Source organism: Petaurus breviceps, unplaced genomic scaffold, assembly GCF_028583685.1.
Source record: "Petaurus breviceps papuanus isolate PSGF00001 unplaced genomic scaffold, PetGlider_PUasm1.0 90849, whole genome shotgun sequence".
In the NCBI taxonomy this organism is placed as follows: Eukaryota; Metazoa; Chordata; class Mammalia; order Diprotodontia; family Petauridae; genus Petaurus; species Petaurus breviceps.
Window position 1 is genome coordinate 13,896,271 of NW_027187361.1, and position 16,456 is coordinate 13,912,726.

At 38.9% G+C, this 16,456-nt stretch overlaps 1 protein-coding gene across 3 annotated transcripts in view; it reads right to left on the minus strand.

Moving 5' to 3' along the window:
* Positions 1–10,743: 10,743 nt before the first annotated feature.
* Positions 10,744–16,456, minus strand: part of LOC138149693 (beta-1,3-galactosyltransferase 5-like) — a 53,157-nt gene continuing 47,444 nt past the window's right edge. For all 3 annotated transcript variants that reach the window (XM_069072889.1, XM_069072887.1, XM_069072888.1), the window contains exon 3: positions 10,744–16,287. In XM_069072889.1, the coding sequence (XP_068928990.1) occupies positions 15,331–16,287 (957 nt within the window). In that variant the 3' untranslated portion in view covers positions 10,744–15,330. The remainder of the gene's footprint in view (positions 16,288–16,456) is intronic.

Below are 16,456 nucleotides of genomic sequence, written 5' to 3' on the forward strand. Positions count from 1 at the left end.
AGTATATTTACAATATATACCTGATAGAAGAGATAGGAAAAGAATTTCTATTTAAAATAAATGTGCAGGGGCAGCTGGGTGGCTCAGTGAGGAAAGCGCCAGCCCCAGAGTCAGGAAGACCCGAGTTTGGATCCGGCCTCAGACACAACACCCACCCACCCCCCACCCCACCCCCCCACACACACACATATAACTAGCAGTGTAACCTTGGGCAAGTTACTTAACCCCAACTGCCCTCCAAAAAGCAAATGAATGAATGAATAAATATACAACATATACTTGGAATTATATGAATCCAATCATAAAACACTTTATGGGATAGAAAGAACAATTCTTTTTTAGAAATATTCATTGCTCATGAATAGTATGAACTAATATAAAAATTGTTATAAATACTATGTAAATTGATTTACTGAATACAGTGCAATGCCAATAAAAATCAGAAGGGATTTAACAAAAGTCATCTGAAGTAACAAAAAGCCAAGAGTCTGAAGGGATAGAATGTTTTAAAAGTGGGAAAGAAAGAGAACTACCAGTACTAGATGCAAAACAAAAAATAATAATAATTTCATACTGGTTAAAAAATAGAAAGGATGATTATTGGAATAGATTAGGGTATACAATATACAGAAGTAAACAAAAGTATTAGACTAGAGTTCAATGAAACAAAGACTCCAGCTACTGGTATAAGAACGTGCTTTGACAACAACTAATAGAAAAACTAGACAGAAGACTGACTAAAATTAGACTTAGACCAATAACTCATATCATGTGCCAAAATAAACTAAATAGATATCTGACCTAAATCCAAAAGATTATTATCATGAACAAATTAGAATGATAAGGAAGATGGATAGGGAAAGAGTTGTGACCAAACAAGGAACTGAGTGGATTACAGAAGGTAAAATCGATAATTTTGATTACACAAAATTTAAAAGGGTTTTTTTTTCCTTCACAAATGCAGCGAATATTAAAAGGGAAACAATGAACTAGGAAAAATCTTTGCAGTAAGTTTCAGCGATAAAAGTTTTGTTTCCAAGATCGTTTCCAAAAAACTGATTTAAATTCATAAGACTAAAAGCCATTCCCTAATTGATAAATGGTCAAAAGATATTGCAATTGGATCTCAAAAAAAAAAAGAAATCTAAGCTATCAATAACCATATGAAAAATGCTCCAAATAACTCATAAGAGAAATGCACATTGAAGCAACCTTGTACCCATCATACTAACAAAGTTGACAAAAACATGAAAATGTTGGAGAGGGTGTGGGAGCACTTTGTAAATATACACTTTGCTTTTTTGTTTGTTTTTTTCCGGAATTTATTTATTTTTAGTTTTCAACATTCATTTCCACAAGTAAAGCTGTGCATTCATCCAGTCACTCTAGAAAGCGCTCTATGCACTATGGCGCCACCTAGCTGCCCCAGACTTGTACACAGCTGATTTCTTGTCTTCCTCATTAGATTGTGAACTTCGTGCTGGAAGGGACTGTCTTTTGCCTTTATATCCCCTGTGCTTAGCACAATGCCTGGCACACAGTAGGCACTTAATAAGTGTTTATTGACTACTAGACTCATAGCACCAAACAGAGTGAAGAAAAAGTTCTTCTGTATATGCATCTATATGTAGTGTGTATATATGCATATGGACTCACAAATATTTTAAAATAGCTCTCATTGTAATGGAAAAAAATAGAAAACTAAAGGAGAAGCCATTAATTGGGGAGTGACTGAACAAATTATGATGCAAAAATGTAGTGGAATACGTTGTGGAAGGAAGGAAACATGGATTTATTAAGCACCTACTATGTACTAAGCACTGTACTAAACACTTTACAAATTTTATGGCATTTAATTCTTACAAGAACCCTGGAAGGTAGGTGCAATTATTACTATTTTATGTGTGTGGAGTGGAGCATAATTTATCATCATTAAAGGGGGGAAAGTATCTCTGAGAAGTACATTGCTGGTTATCTCATTCCCACTTCTCTTAATCTTTTTTTGTACTTAATATTGCATGGATGTCAATAATGTTTTTGTGATTGTGGTACCCTTTTAAAATTTAGTCACATAAACATTTTCCCTTTTTCCTTTATTGGGATAAAATGGAGCACTTCATGAAGGCCTCAGTAATTTTTTTTTTACAAGGAAAGCCAGTTCTCCCTGACCCTGACTAAAGAAGACCCAGTGGCATAAAGGGTCCTTTATGTGGTAGAGCTTTCTTTTCCTGGTATCTCACCAGGCCACCTTCCTCTTAAATTTCTAGTTAAGTCAGTGGGTTCTGACCACAAATTGTTGATCTCTAAAGTGAGCTTAATGTCCACTTCTTTAAATAATTAAAAAGAAAAAAACAGTTAAGTTTCTTGTTTTACAGTAGAATATTATTGGTTAGTTCCTAATTATTAACCTCAGTATTAGCCCCAAACAGTTATAAACATTATAATGACTGGGAAAAGTTATTTTTTTTCCTTTTCTTTTCATGAAATCTCAAGTGCTTGGTTTATTGATGGCATGAGTCTAGACAGCTTATCTGAGCTCTTTATGGACTACAGGAGAAAGTTTGCTGATAGCTTAAAAATCACAGATAATTAGCCCCAAATGTCTGCTCTTTGGGCAAGAGGTGCTTCATGACTCTTTAAGGGCTTTACCAAGCACATTTTCTTTAAGTTAACCTGTTACTTCTATCAAGGAATGAGTTAGAAACCCCATCTGGATGGTGCTTACAAATTTCAGGAATCCATTTGGAGAAATATCAAGTATCCTTTGGTATAAGGAAATTTGTCTGGCTCTCTAAGGGGCTTATGGCATAGGGAAACATGGGTAAATTGTGGTAGTTCCCTGTATAGAAAGGAACACCTTGAAAATGTACTGATCCCCAATCAAGCAGTGAAAGAATCATAGAAGACTGACACTCAGGAGAGTTTGGTTTCTTACCTAAAAGGTGAGGGACTGACTAGGGACTAAGGTTTCCTTCTGAGTCAAATGGAAGAAAATAGAGTCAAGTCAACAAACATTTAAGAAGTGCTTACTATGTACCAGGTACAGTGAAAATGCTAGAGATACAAAAGAAGACAAAAATATGGTCTGTGGTTTGAAAGAAACTCATGTTCTACTGAGGAAGATAGCATTAAAATAGCTACAACTACATACCTACAAGATAAGTACAGAATAAGTGAAAGGTACTCAGAGGCAAGCTGCTAGCAGTTAGGGAGGTTAGGGGAGGGGGCTTGTGAACTGGGAAAGCCTTACTGCAAAAAGCAGGATTTGAACTGAGTCCTTAAGGAATCCAAGAAGTGGAGATGAAGAGGAAAAACATTCCAGGAATGGGACAGGACCAGTTAAAAGGCACAGATTCAATAGATGAGTCAGAGAACAGCAAGTATACCTCTATCTCTGACCTACAGAGTACATGGAGGGCAGTAAAGTCTAAGAAAACTGGATAGGTGGGAAGAGGCCAGCTTGGGAAAGGTTTTAAATAACAAACAGAGGATTTTATGTTTGATCCAGAGAGCCACTGGATTTTAGTGTGTATGTGGGAGGAGGGGAGGTGACATGGTCATACCAATACTTTAGGAAAAGCACTTTGAATGGAATAGAAAGACTGGAGACAAGGAAATCAATGAAAATTCTATTACAATAGAATATGTCAATAGAATACATCAGGGTGGTAGCTTATGTAAGTGGAGAGGAGAGATGTCATAAAGGTAGAAAAGAAAAAACAGATTGGACAGGTGGGTAAGGGACAGTGAAGAGTCAAGGATGACAGGGGTTGTGAATCTGCGTGACTAGTAATAAAAAAAGTCAGGAAGAGAGGAGAGTTTGGGGAGAAAGATACAGAGCTCTGTTGGGACATACTGAATCATCCACATCAAGATGTCCAAAAGGCTAACCTGGTAGAAGTCAGAATAGATACGAGGGCTAAATATATAGATGAACTTGAGTGGGGGTGGGGGAATTACATCTTTGTTTCAAAATAATTAGCTTCTTTTGTTACCATATTATATTTTGGACATTTAAAAACATTATTTTAAGAGGGGTCCATAAGCTTTACCGAACTAAAAAAGGAATTCATGACACCAAAATGTTAAGAACTCTTGCCCTGGGGGGCGGAGCCAAGATGGCGGAGTAGAAGCACGACCTTCCCGCGGCTCCGGCTTCCACCCTCCCCAATCCATGTAAAAAGGGGACTCTAAACAAGCTTTGGAGCTGCAGAACCCACAAAATGACACAGAGAAGCTTACCTCCCACTGAGGACAGCCCAGCAGGCCGGCAGGAATCCAGCACAGCACTCTGGGAGCCCAGTCCCACGCCGAGGCTTTAGACCCAGGGCAGGCCTGACCAGCCACCAGCCAGAGGGACTCCAGATCAGCAGCAGCTGTGGCTGTTTCCAGATTTATCAACACATAGATGCGAAGGACAAGGTGAGAGGCCAGTGCATTCTGGACTTTGGGACCAGTAAGTGGGAGTGCGTGGCTTTTATCCCCAGGGCGAGAAGCCCCTGAGACCCCAGCAGAGCCAGCCAGCATCACGTGACAGCTTCAGCTCCTGGCCTGCAGAGTGTAGGGGGACCAAGCACCAGTCTGAGGGGTAATCGCTCTTGCTTTAACCTGCTTGGATCTGGATTGCAGTCTAGGGTGGAGGTCCTGTGGTGTGTGTGCAGCTTGCCAGAGTGTGTGAGACCTCAGAGAGGGGACCCATTTAATACCTCCAGCAGCTGAGAAAACCCCAGCTTTTGGGACGAAAACTCCCCTGTCTGGTGGCAGAGTCCTACTGTGGCAAAAAGCCCCAAAGTCAAGTAATTGAGTGGCAAAATGAGCAGGCAGAGGAAACAAAGCAGACAGAAGATTCCAACATTACATTCCTATTTTGGGGACAAGAAGGAGCAAAGCATGGAACAGGAGGAAGACAGTGAAGTCAGAACTCCTGCATCAAAAGCTTCAAAGGAAAATACAAGCTGGTTACAGGCCATAGAGGACCTTAAGAAGCAGATAAGAGAAGTAGAGGAAAAATTGGGAAGAGAAATGAGAACAATGCAAGAAAATTATGAAATGAGAGTCAACAGCCTGACTGAGGAAAATCATACCTTAAAAAATAGACTAACTCAATTGGCAAAAGAGGCTCAAAAAGTCAATGAGGAGAAGAATGCCTTGAAAAGTCAAATTTGCCAGATGGAAAAAGAATCTCAAAAGCTCACTGAGGAGAATCATTGCTTCAGAATTAGATTGGAGCAAATGGAAGCTAATGACTTTATGAGAAATCAAGATGCTGTTAAACAGATCCAAACAAATGAAAGAATAGAAGGCAATGTGAAATATCTCATGGGAAAAACCACTGACCTAGAAAATAGATCCAGGAGAGATAATTTAAAAATTATTGGACTACCTGAAAGCCATGACCAAAGTAAGAACCTAGAAATCATTCTCCAGGAAGTTCTCAAAGAAAATTGCCCTGATATTTTAGTACCAGAGGGCAAAATAGAGGTTGAAAGAGTCCACCCATCACCTCCTGAAAAAGATCCCAAAAAGAAAACTCCTAGGAATATTATAGCCAGGTTCCGGAATTCCCAGATTAAGGAGAGAATTTTACAAGCAGCCAAGAAGAAACAATTTTAATATTGTGGAAACACAATCAGGATAACCGAGGATCTGGCAGCTTCTACACTGAGGGATCAAAGGGCTTGGAATGTGATATTCTGGATGGGATTAAAACCAATAGTCACCTACCCAGCAAAACTGAGTATCATGTTTCAAGGGAAAATAAGGTCATTCAGTGGAATAGAGGACTTTCAAGCATTCTTGCTGAAAAAACCAGAGTTGAACAGAAAATTTGACATTCAGATACAAGAAACAAGAGAAGCATGAGAAGGTAAACAGGGAAAGGAAATCATAAGGAACTTATCAAAGTTGAACTATTCACATTCCTACATGGAAAAACAATAATTGTAACTTATGAAACTTTTCTCAGTAGTTGAAGGGAACAGAAATATATACATATGTCTATATATGAGGGTATATGGGCATATGAATACATATGTGAGTGTATGTATATATGTTTACAGGTATACATAGATAGAGGGCACAGGACCAATTTAACAGGAAGGGATGATACTTAAAAGGTGAAATTAAGAGGTGAGAGGGATATAATGAGAGGAGATAGGGAGAGACAGACTGGGGTAAGCTATCTCATACAGAAGAGGCAAGGGAAAAGGGTTACAATGGAGGGGAAGAATAGGAAGGCAAAAGGCAATGGGTCAACCTTATTCCCATTGAATCTGGCTTGAGGAGGGAGTGAAATACACACTAAATAGGGTATGTCACCCTCCAGGAGAGTAGTGGGGGAAGGGAATGAGAGGGGGGATGATGGAAAGGAGGGCAGGCTGGGGGGGAGGGAAGTTGGAAGCACCCACTTTTGAAAAGGGATGGGATCAAAGTAGAGAATAGAACAAGTGGGAGGTGGGATAGGAGGGAGGGAAATATAGTCACTTTTACAATATATCTACTATGTTATTGTTTTGCATTAGCCACATATGTACAACCTATACTGAACTGCTTCTCTTCCCAGTAAGGGTGGGTGACAAGGAAGGAAGGGAATGGATCTGGAACTGAAAGTTTTAAAATCAAATATTCAAATATATATGTGTGTGTGTGTGTGTGTGTATATGTAATGGGAATGTAAATTTTGAAGATCTTCTCCGCCCCTAGGCTAAAGTGCACCTGGAGCCTGGGGTGGGAGGCTTGTTTTTCAGTAGATACTTCTTGATTGGCCAGTGAGTCAATAAGGTTGTTACATTCTCTGAGCCAGGAGAAGGCTATATAAGCCCTGATGTGTAGCTTTGTTTTGGAGCTCACTTTGAGAACTGTTCTGTGATTTGATCAGATGAAACTCTGGAAAGCCGTTGTCCAGAGCCCCCCAGCTTTGAAACCCAGATGTTGTTTGGTATGGATGTAATGGTTGGACAGTTTGGAAATCTGTCTACTTGATCTGTTTTTGTCTTGAAAATTCTGTCTGTATACTTTGAAGTTCGGGGTGCTGACCTTTTTCCCCTGAACTAGGTAAAGGATACATATTTGACTGATTAAAGTAAGCTTGTTAACCCATTTTGAGTTGCTTTCCTTTAACAAAGCTGATCTAAGAACCTGTGTTGGCAGACACCCTGGGGATGCTGGGGTGCTTGCTGCTACAATATAATATTATTAATACCATCTTACATGTAATTGGGAAATAAGATATACAGGCACTGAGGCATAGAGGTCCACTGGAAAAGTCTAAAGGGGTATGGGAGAAAATATGGGAGAGAGCAGATTGGAGGAGGGGATATCCTGTGGGACTGCTATTTTGGGGCGGTGGGTAGGGGAAAAATGGGAAGAAAATTTGTAACTCAAAATCTGGCGGAAATGAATGATGTAAATCAGAAGTTAATAAAGCATTAAAAAAAAAAAAAAGAACTCTTGCCCTGGGTCAGAGCTGATGAGATCATTTAGATAGTCTAGAGTCTACTAGACTATCACAATAAATGATCTCATCAGCTCCCATGGGATCAAAGATCACTTCTATATATTAGGGTTGGATTTAGAGGTCTTGGAATCAAACGGTTCTTTCTGTATTGTGAATCACTTTTTAAGTTGGTGTAGCCTATCGATTCCTTCTCAGAATATTTTTAAATGCCTAAAATAAAATATCTAAGATTTGAAAGGAAGGTAACTATAGTAGAATAAATATGTTTTTTTTTTTTTTCTCATCCAAGTTCATGGACCCTCTGATGTTGATCTTCCAAGTTTACCACAGGTCCAGGTCAACAAACCCTGGTCCAGAGGGAGAAGAGGAGTCAGTACAGAGCCTTGGGGAACACTCTCAGTTACTGAATGTGAGCTAAATGAAGATTTGGCCAAAGTGCCTGAAAACTGGCCAAAAAGAAGGAGAGAAAAGTGTCACGAGAATGTAAAGCATAGAGAGCTTCCAGGAAGTGGAAAGCAGCAGTGTTAGAACCTACAGAGAGATCAAGAAGGATGAGGACTGAGAAAAGTCCCTTAGATTTATGTGAAAAGATCTGCAGTAATTTTAGAAAGAGCTGTTTCAGTTGAATGATGAGGTCTGAAACTGGACCGCTTATGGTTTATAAGTTAGTGAGAAGAGAGGAAGTGAAGGCACCTACTGAGGAAGACTGACATCGGCACTAAACTGAAGGAGAAAGGCAGAAGAATTTGAGGGAGAAGAAGGTGTCAGTAGATAGCTATGACAGTCTGAATTGGTTGATAAATCTGGATGGTGCATTTCTTCAGACAAGTTCCAATTTTATAGCACAAACAACACACAAGGAAGGTCAGCAGATGCTAATAAATTTTATATAATACTAAAGCAGTGGGGAAGGAATGAACAGAAATTAATGAGGGAAAGAGGAATTGCTGTGGGTATGCACTGGGTAGGAGTAACCAGCCGCTTGTTTCTGCGAACTTCCACATCTGAGTCTCAGCTTCCTCTTTCTTCTATGAATTCTTAGAGAACCAAATATCATCCCTCTTCTCCTTTTCTCTCTATTCCCCCACCCCATAACCTCAGCAATCTGTGGACTCCCAGGAAAGCATTTCCCATCTCTATTTTTATTCTGAGGTAGGGTCAGATACAAATAATGATATTAAGAAGTTTTCTCGGGGGCCAGGTAGCACAGCAAGTAAGAGCACCAGCCCCAGTGTCGGTATGACCTGGGGATTGAATCCGGGCTCAGACACTTAGCACCCACCCAAAAACACCTGGCCGTGTAACGTTGAGCAAGTTACTTAAACCCAATTGTTTTTAAAAAAAAAAGTTTTCTGGGTTTTTTTTTTCTTTAACATGTCTTTCCTTATAATCAATAACCTTCTTGGGATATAATCCCAAAAACCAGTCAAGAGATTTGAACCATTTAGTAGCTTTCCTTACATAATTCCCAAATGTTTTCCAGAATGACTGAAATTCCAACAGCATGTTTGTCATCCATCCAACAACGATTTTTCCACTCTTAACCACTTTGACCGTAAGACAATATGTAAAGGTTGTTTTAATCTGCATTTGCCTGATTATTCAAAAATTTTAACTTTTTCAGGTAGTGTTTGTATTTCTTTTTTTTTTTTGGAGGGCAATTGCGGTTAAGTGACTTGCCCAAAGTCATACGGCTAGTAAGTGTGTCGAGTGTCTGAGGCCGGATTTTTCTTCTTTGAAGAATAAATGTCTTCTGTTTTATCTCCTCCCTGATCCTCTTCCCCCTGCCCAGCCCACTCCCGGGAAGCAGCGGCCTTAGCGTTAGAAGCAGAAGCTGCACTGGGAGTAGCCAGAGTAGCCGCAGCAGCTGCGATTTCAGCACCACCGGAGCCGCCAGGACGAGCCCCTCCCGCCCCCTCCCTCTGCTCCCGACCCGGCCTTTCTAACAGGAGCTTTGAAGACTGCTGCAACATACAATCGTGGAGCAGAAGTAGCAGTCCCCAGTGCGGGTATATAAACACCCCTCTGAGTTAATAATGGCTGCCTAGGAAGGGAGATTTCCTGCGTGTCCTCTGATTCTGGTGTTTGTGCGCAGGGACACTGTGCATGACTGACTATAAGAGTGATGATGGCGCTATTCATGTTATTGAACAATGCTGTAAACGGTACACATGCACCCAGAGTATTGAAAAAGCAGTGATCAACAGGCGAACTTCAGAAAATCCTGGAAAGACCTCCATAAAGTGCTGCTGAGTGAAGTGAGCAGAACCAGAACTCTGCTCATAGAAGCAGCCACGATGACTGATCTTGATAGACCTAGCAAGAGCCTAAAACAGTTCCAAAGAACTCATGAGGAAAATGCCATCCACATCCAGAGAAAGACCGATGCGCTCTGAGTACAGAGCAAAGCAGACTATTTTCTTTTTTCTTTTGTTTGTTTTGCTTTTTTTTTCATAGTTTCTCCCATTCATTTATTATTCTTCTGTGCAAAAATAAATGTGTTTAATAGGAATGTATGTATAGAGCCCAGGTAAGATTGCATGTCATCTTGGGGTGGGAGGGAGAGAAAATTTAAAACTTATGGAAGTGAATGGTAAAAATTAAAAATAAATAAATTGGCAAAAAAAAATAAAAAAGAATAAATTTCTTCTTTTGTGCTTTGACCACTCATTTATTAGAGAATGGGTTTTAATTTAAATGTGTTTATGAATTATCTAAAGTGGTCATATGTTGTGACTTATTTTGAATATATGAAAATGATTATTTTTCTCCTAAATATATTATTTTAAATATTCCTTCTACTAGAGGCACAATATTTAATATGTCCTATCCATCGGTTATATGGGTTAGTTTTTATTCATTTATATTCAGGAAACTTGTATTCTAATCCTGGCTTTCCTACTATCAATGTGACTTTGGGTGAGTTTCAATCTCACCCCATAAAGAATTAAACTACAATCCCCTAGATCTCTTCCATTACAATATGAAATGTTTTCTCCACCTCCAATTATGTAAAAACCAAAAGAAAACAGTAATTTGATTTGTAGAAAACTTTTAAAGAACATATGTGTTCTGTAAAGTGAGGTGCATCTCTTCTTACATAGTCTTTGTGACGAATTAGCTCAGGTGGCTAATGAATACACACATTTCTCATTGCTGGTGTTATTGCCTTGAATTTAATATCTCTACAGACCAGCTTACTCTACTTTACTCCAATAGCTATACAGAGCAATCACATTCTGGTTTGCTACCCCATTTATGAGCACTAATAAACAGCAGAAGAAATAATCAATCCATAAACATTTATTAAGAACATACTATGTACAAGGCACTGTGTTAAACACTGGGATTACAAACAAGAAGCGAAAGCAGTCTCTGCCCTCAAGGAGCTTACATTCTAATGGGGAAGACAACATGTACCTTTAAAAGTATACACAAAATAGGCAAAGAATTGGAAATTGAGGGGATGCCCATCAATTGGGGAATGGCTGAACAAGTTGTGGTATATGAATGTAATGGAATACTATTGTGCTATAAGAATGATGAGCAGGTGAATTTCAGAAAAACCTGGACTTACATGAACTGATGCTGAGTGAAGTGAGCAGAACACGGTACACAGTAACAACATTATGCAATGACCAACTATGATAGACTTAGCTCTTCTCAGCAATACAATAATCCAAGTTATTTCCAAAAGACCTATGATGGAAAATTCTAACCATACCCAGAAAAAGATCAATGGTGTCTGGATACAGATCAAATTACACTATTTTCACTTTGGTTTTTGTTTTTGTTTTGTTTCTTTCTCATGGTTTTTCCCTTTTGTTCTGATTCTTCTTTCATGATGTGACTAATGTGGGAATATATTTAATATGATTGCACATGTATAACCTATATCAGATTGCTTGCTGTCTCGGGGTGGGGGAGGAGAAAAATTTGGAAGTGAAAATCTTACAAAAATGAATGCTGAAAACTCTTTACATGTAATTGGGAAAAAATACTATTAAGTGCAAAAAAAAGTATATACAACGTAAAAAAATAATAAAATAAAGGGTGAACTTAGAGGGGAAGGTTTTAAACATGAGTAGGAAAGGATCTTGCAAAAGATCACACTCAAGTTGAGTCTTGAAGGACAGCAAAGATTTTTTTTTTAACGCAATCGGGGTTAAGTAACTTGCTCAAGGTTACACAGCCAGTTATTTATGGGTATGGTGCTAAGTGTCTGAGCCCAGGATTCGATCCCCAGGTCATCCCGACACTGGAGCTGGTGCTCTTACATGCTGTGCTACCTGGCCTCCCTGACAGCAAAGATTCTAAAGAAAGAGGTAAGTAGGAAGATTATTTTAGGCATGGAGGACAGTCAGTGTAAGGAGATGGGAACAGTAATGAGCAAGGAACAACACTAAACCATTATGGCTAAACCTTAGAGTCCATGAAATTAGGTTATATGTGCAAAGATTAGAAAGATAGAAAAAGGCCAGGTTGTGAAGAGTTTTAGAGTTCAGAAGACTTAATATTTTATCCTGGAAGGAAGAAGGATCCACTGGTGTTTACTGAATGGTATGGGGGTGGGGCCGAGGGTTAAAATATGATTTAGGAAATTCAATTTGGCATCTGGGCTGAGAATAAATTAAAGTGGAGAGAGACTTGAAGTAATGAAACAAATTAGGAGGCTATTGCAGTAGTTTTGAGTGCCCAAACTAGGGTGATAACCATAAGATAACGAATTATGTGTTGGACATATTGCTGAGTTTGAAGTGTTTATGGGACATTCAATTTGAAAAGTCTACTAGGTGGCTAAAAATGTGGGACAGGAACTAAAGACAGAGACTAGGAATTTATATGCCAATCTAAGAATAGCATGCATAGAGATGATAATTGAACCTATGAAAGCTGATGAGATAATCAAGTGAAAAATAACAGAAAAGAAATGGGGTCCTAGGAAAGAGCTTTAGAGTATATGCATGGTGTGAACGACTCAAATGGAGATTCAGCAAAAGAAACCCAAAAGGAACAGTCAGACAGCAAGGGGAAAATCAGGAGTATGGTCTTGAGATCCAAAAGAGGAGAGAGTATCTGGGAGGCAAGAGTGATCAGCACTATCAACCTTACAGGCATTGGCAGTGGGGAGAGAAAGCACTTCCAGTACTGAATGCCTTTCCATAGATTCAGTATTATCTGGAAGAAATTAGGTCTGAATGGCTGCTAGCAGATGGAGGGAGTAAAAGAGAAAGATGTTTAACATGAAAGGGAGTTTGTCATTTATGGAGTTACAGAGTAAACTATGGAAAGGGGGCAGGAATATCCAGAATATCCAGTGGGGTTTGGAAGAGGAAGCAGACAGTAAGAGTTAGGAAGGGAAGTTTATTCTTTAGCACTTGGGGATATAATATCAGTAGAATGGGGTGACTAAGAGGGGATAGGAGGGAACTAACTATTGGGAAATGAGTCCAGGTCAAGTATCAGTAAGTAAAGAGATATTTGCTAAATGAAGGCATGTGATTAAGAATGTTCAAGGAGGGGCAGCTAGGTGGCATAGTGAATAGAGTACCAGCCCTGGAGTCAGGAGAACCTTTGTTGAAATCCAGCCTCAGACACTTAACACACACACAAAAAAACTAGCCGTGTGACCTTGGGCAAGTCACTTAACCCCAATTGGCCTCCAAAAAGCAAAAAAAAAAAAAAAAGAAGAATGTTCAAGGAGATGCTTTAAGGTCTAGGCACAGAACTTAATTGACTGGCAGGTCAATGCTCCTGGTAGGTAGCATTGCTGTGTCCTACGAGCATAGGTACAAGTGGGAGGTACTTTATCCCAAGGTTCGGCCTTGTGGTAAGCACAAGCAGAAGCCAGAAATGTCACCCAGGGGCCTATGAAAGCTTAGAAAAGCCAGGAGGTGATATAGCCATTTTAATCAAGAAATAGGAGATGGTAAGTCTTGTTTGGGGCCTATTCTCTGACAAGCGTAAGCCTGAGCTGGTGGTTGTGTCCTCTAAGGGCTCCAAAAGACTAGATATGAAGCAGGAACTAGTATTTCTGGGGACTTTGAGGGGGTGATGGTGGAGGGGGGGCAGAAGTCCATCCAAAAACATGGATGAATCAGTGAAAACACATCCCTACCACTGAGAATGCATATTCTACTAATGATGATTGATGGTGTATTCATACCCTATTTCACACTCAGTGAAATATAGAGCTGGCTCAATTATAGACACAATTCAAAAATGAATAGAATCATATATATTCAAATCTGTGACATAGTAAGAAGTTATTCTACCACCTTCGTCCAAAGTGAACTCTTCTCGGATTTCATCTATTTAATGGTATATTCCAGCCAAGTTGAATTATTCCTTTATCATGTTTATATATTTATGCAAGTTGTCCCTCATAGGAAGTTATCCCTCATAGACTTTCCTCAGCTTTACCTATTGAAACAGTTCTCTTGGGCAAGTCACTTAACCCCAATTTCCTTGCCTTCCCCCCTCCAAATAAAAAGGGCAGCTAGTTGGCACAGTGAATAGAGCACTGACACTGGAATCAGGAGGACCTGAGCTCAAATTTGGCCTCAGACACTTAACACTTACTGTGTGACCTTGGGCAAGTCACTTAACCTCAATTGCCTTGCCTTCCACCCTCAAAAAGAAATACTTCTGATAACATAATCTTTTGTGTTTATTTCTTCCTCATCTTAGATGAAGGGCTATCCCATGATGACTATGTCCAGGACTAGAGTTTTGTAAGTTTCCCAAAGGTCTTGAGAAGCTTTGCAAAAGGAGCTCCAGTGACCCCAGGGGAGCAGTAGCTCATGGCAGTGGATAAGCTAAGGTGAAATTATTGCACAATTGCTTTATATTCTGGTGTCATAATATTAGCCTCCCAAATGAATATATCAGTACTTTTTAGTTAAATTCCTAAATTCTGTCTAATCATTCTGTTAATATAAGCATTAATTAACTAATATGCTTAGTATCCCTTTTACTGTGTAGAAAAAACTATCTGTCCCATACTTGAATGACCGAAACACAAATCAAGACTTTCACTAAAATTCACAAGTCAAGACCCACTAAAATTAGTTTCATCACCCAGACAGGTGGTGGAGGCTTTTAGCAAACAGATGAATGTAACAATGGGGATTCAGACACTGTTACTTAGAGGGATGCTCCACCATTAAGCTGGTTCACATAGCTGGACGTAGGGAGAGATGAATACCTGAACACATGTATTTCCAACAGTGGTTCTTCTATGCTAAATGAACAATCAATGACACATAGAATCGACTTTCAATAGCAGAATTGTTCAGAGACAAACTCAAGCTCTAATAAGAGTCAGCAGTACATCTGAATGCTCTATATACAAAGCGTTTTATCATTTGGGGTTTTGAATATAAGGTCCAACTAAGTGCTGACTCCAATTTAGAATCGAATGTTGTCTAGAGCTGAGCTGAGATATAATGATTCATCTCAATAAAGTACTGAATACTAAGCAGAGAACATTAGGCTTACATGTTTATCAAGCCAGGTCTTAATGAAGCCAGGGACTTGGGGACATCTGTATTGGTGATGTCTTTGTTAATCAGATATAATATAAACATCAAGGGATTTCAGGGTAGATTGGAGATAGAGAGAATGATCATAGGTGCCAATAAACTGTTACTTGGTTATTTTCATTTTGAAGGGGCTCAGAATTGGAATGTATAAATCATTTCAGGATTACAATTTGGGTTTTTTAATTTTGTCTTGTGTTCAGAACACTGAGGAACATGGATCTCCTCTCCTTCCCTAATACTGATAGGTTGGAATTCTCAACAATACCATTCAAAACTGTGCTTTTCCTTCCAAAATGTCACTGCAGAGTGTCTAATATCATTATTATCATTTCAAACAGCTGGACATTTTTCATCTAAGGACTTCTCCAAAGCTTTCCAATATTTCAGCAGCTTTGCTGGCTTGACAAAATGACAGGTCACAATTTTCTTAAAGCGACAGGTAGAAAACCTAAGTCCTTCTGGGAAAAATGTCTGTTCTGAATGTAGTTCTTCTAGATCAATTTTTAGTTCTGAAAGGCAGAGTCCCATAAAAACATCCTCCAGTTTAATAAAAGGGACTTTTTCTGAAACATTATAAATCTCACTTGCAATGTCACTAGAAAAAACATAACCCGTTCCAGAACAAAAAGGTGGATATTTTTTCCATGGGTATTCATATTTACTTACATACCACTTACTAAATATATTTCTAACTGGAAAATCATTCATCTTTAAAAAGCCAGTAAAAAACCTAGTCGTTCTGTTTTTCCTTATAAGGAGATCGGTTAGATAGTAGACATTTACAAACATGTCAGAATCAGTCTTCATCACAAAGTCAGAATGAGGACAAAAATGGTGAATCCATTCTATCCCCATCATTGTTTTAAGGGTCAAATTGAAATATACATCTAAAAAGTCTTTCTGGATAATATCTCCGTATTTCTGGCTTTCTTGTGTCACTATGTCATCATCCTTTGAATTTGAGATTCCTAGCAGAAAATATGTTATTATACGTTTACCTTTTACATTTCTTTCTCTTCCCCAGGTCTCACGGATAGCCATCCGTTCTTTAATCTGATTGTGAGATGAAGTCACCATCACAACCAAAAATGGAGGATTCTTTTTGCAGTCTATCTCTGGAAGCTGAAGAAAGTTCCCACTATCTTTCGTGAAATTTACAGTGCCTTCTTCTCTTATGCAAAAGATACAGATTCCTGTTGCACTCATCTCAGATATAATCAAACATATACAAGAAACCACAAGACTAAAAATGAAAATATTCATCATCTTAATCTTCCGGCAAATCATCTGAAAGAAATAAAATCAAATTATTAGACCCAAAAACTACCTCTTTGGGGACAATAATAATAATACTTGTCATTTATGCAATATGGTATACTAGAAAAAACATTGGATGAAGAGAGATGATGAGCCTGAATTTAATACTGCCTCTGATACTTAATAGCAGCATGAGAAA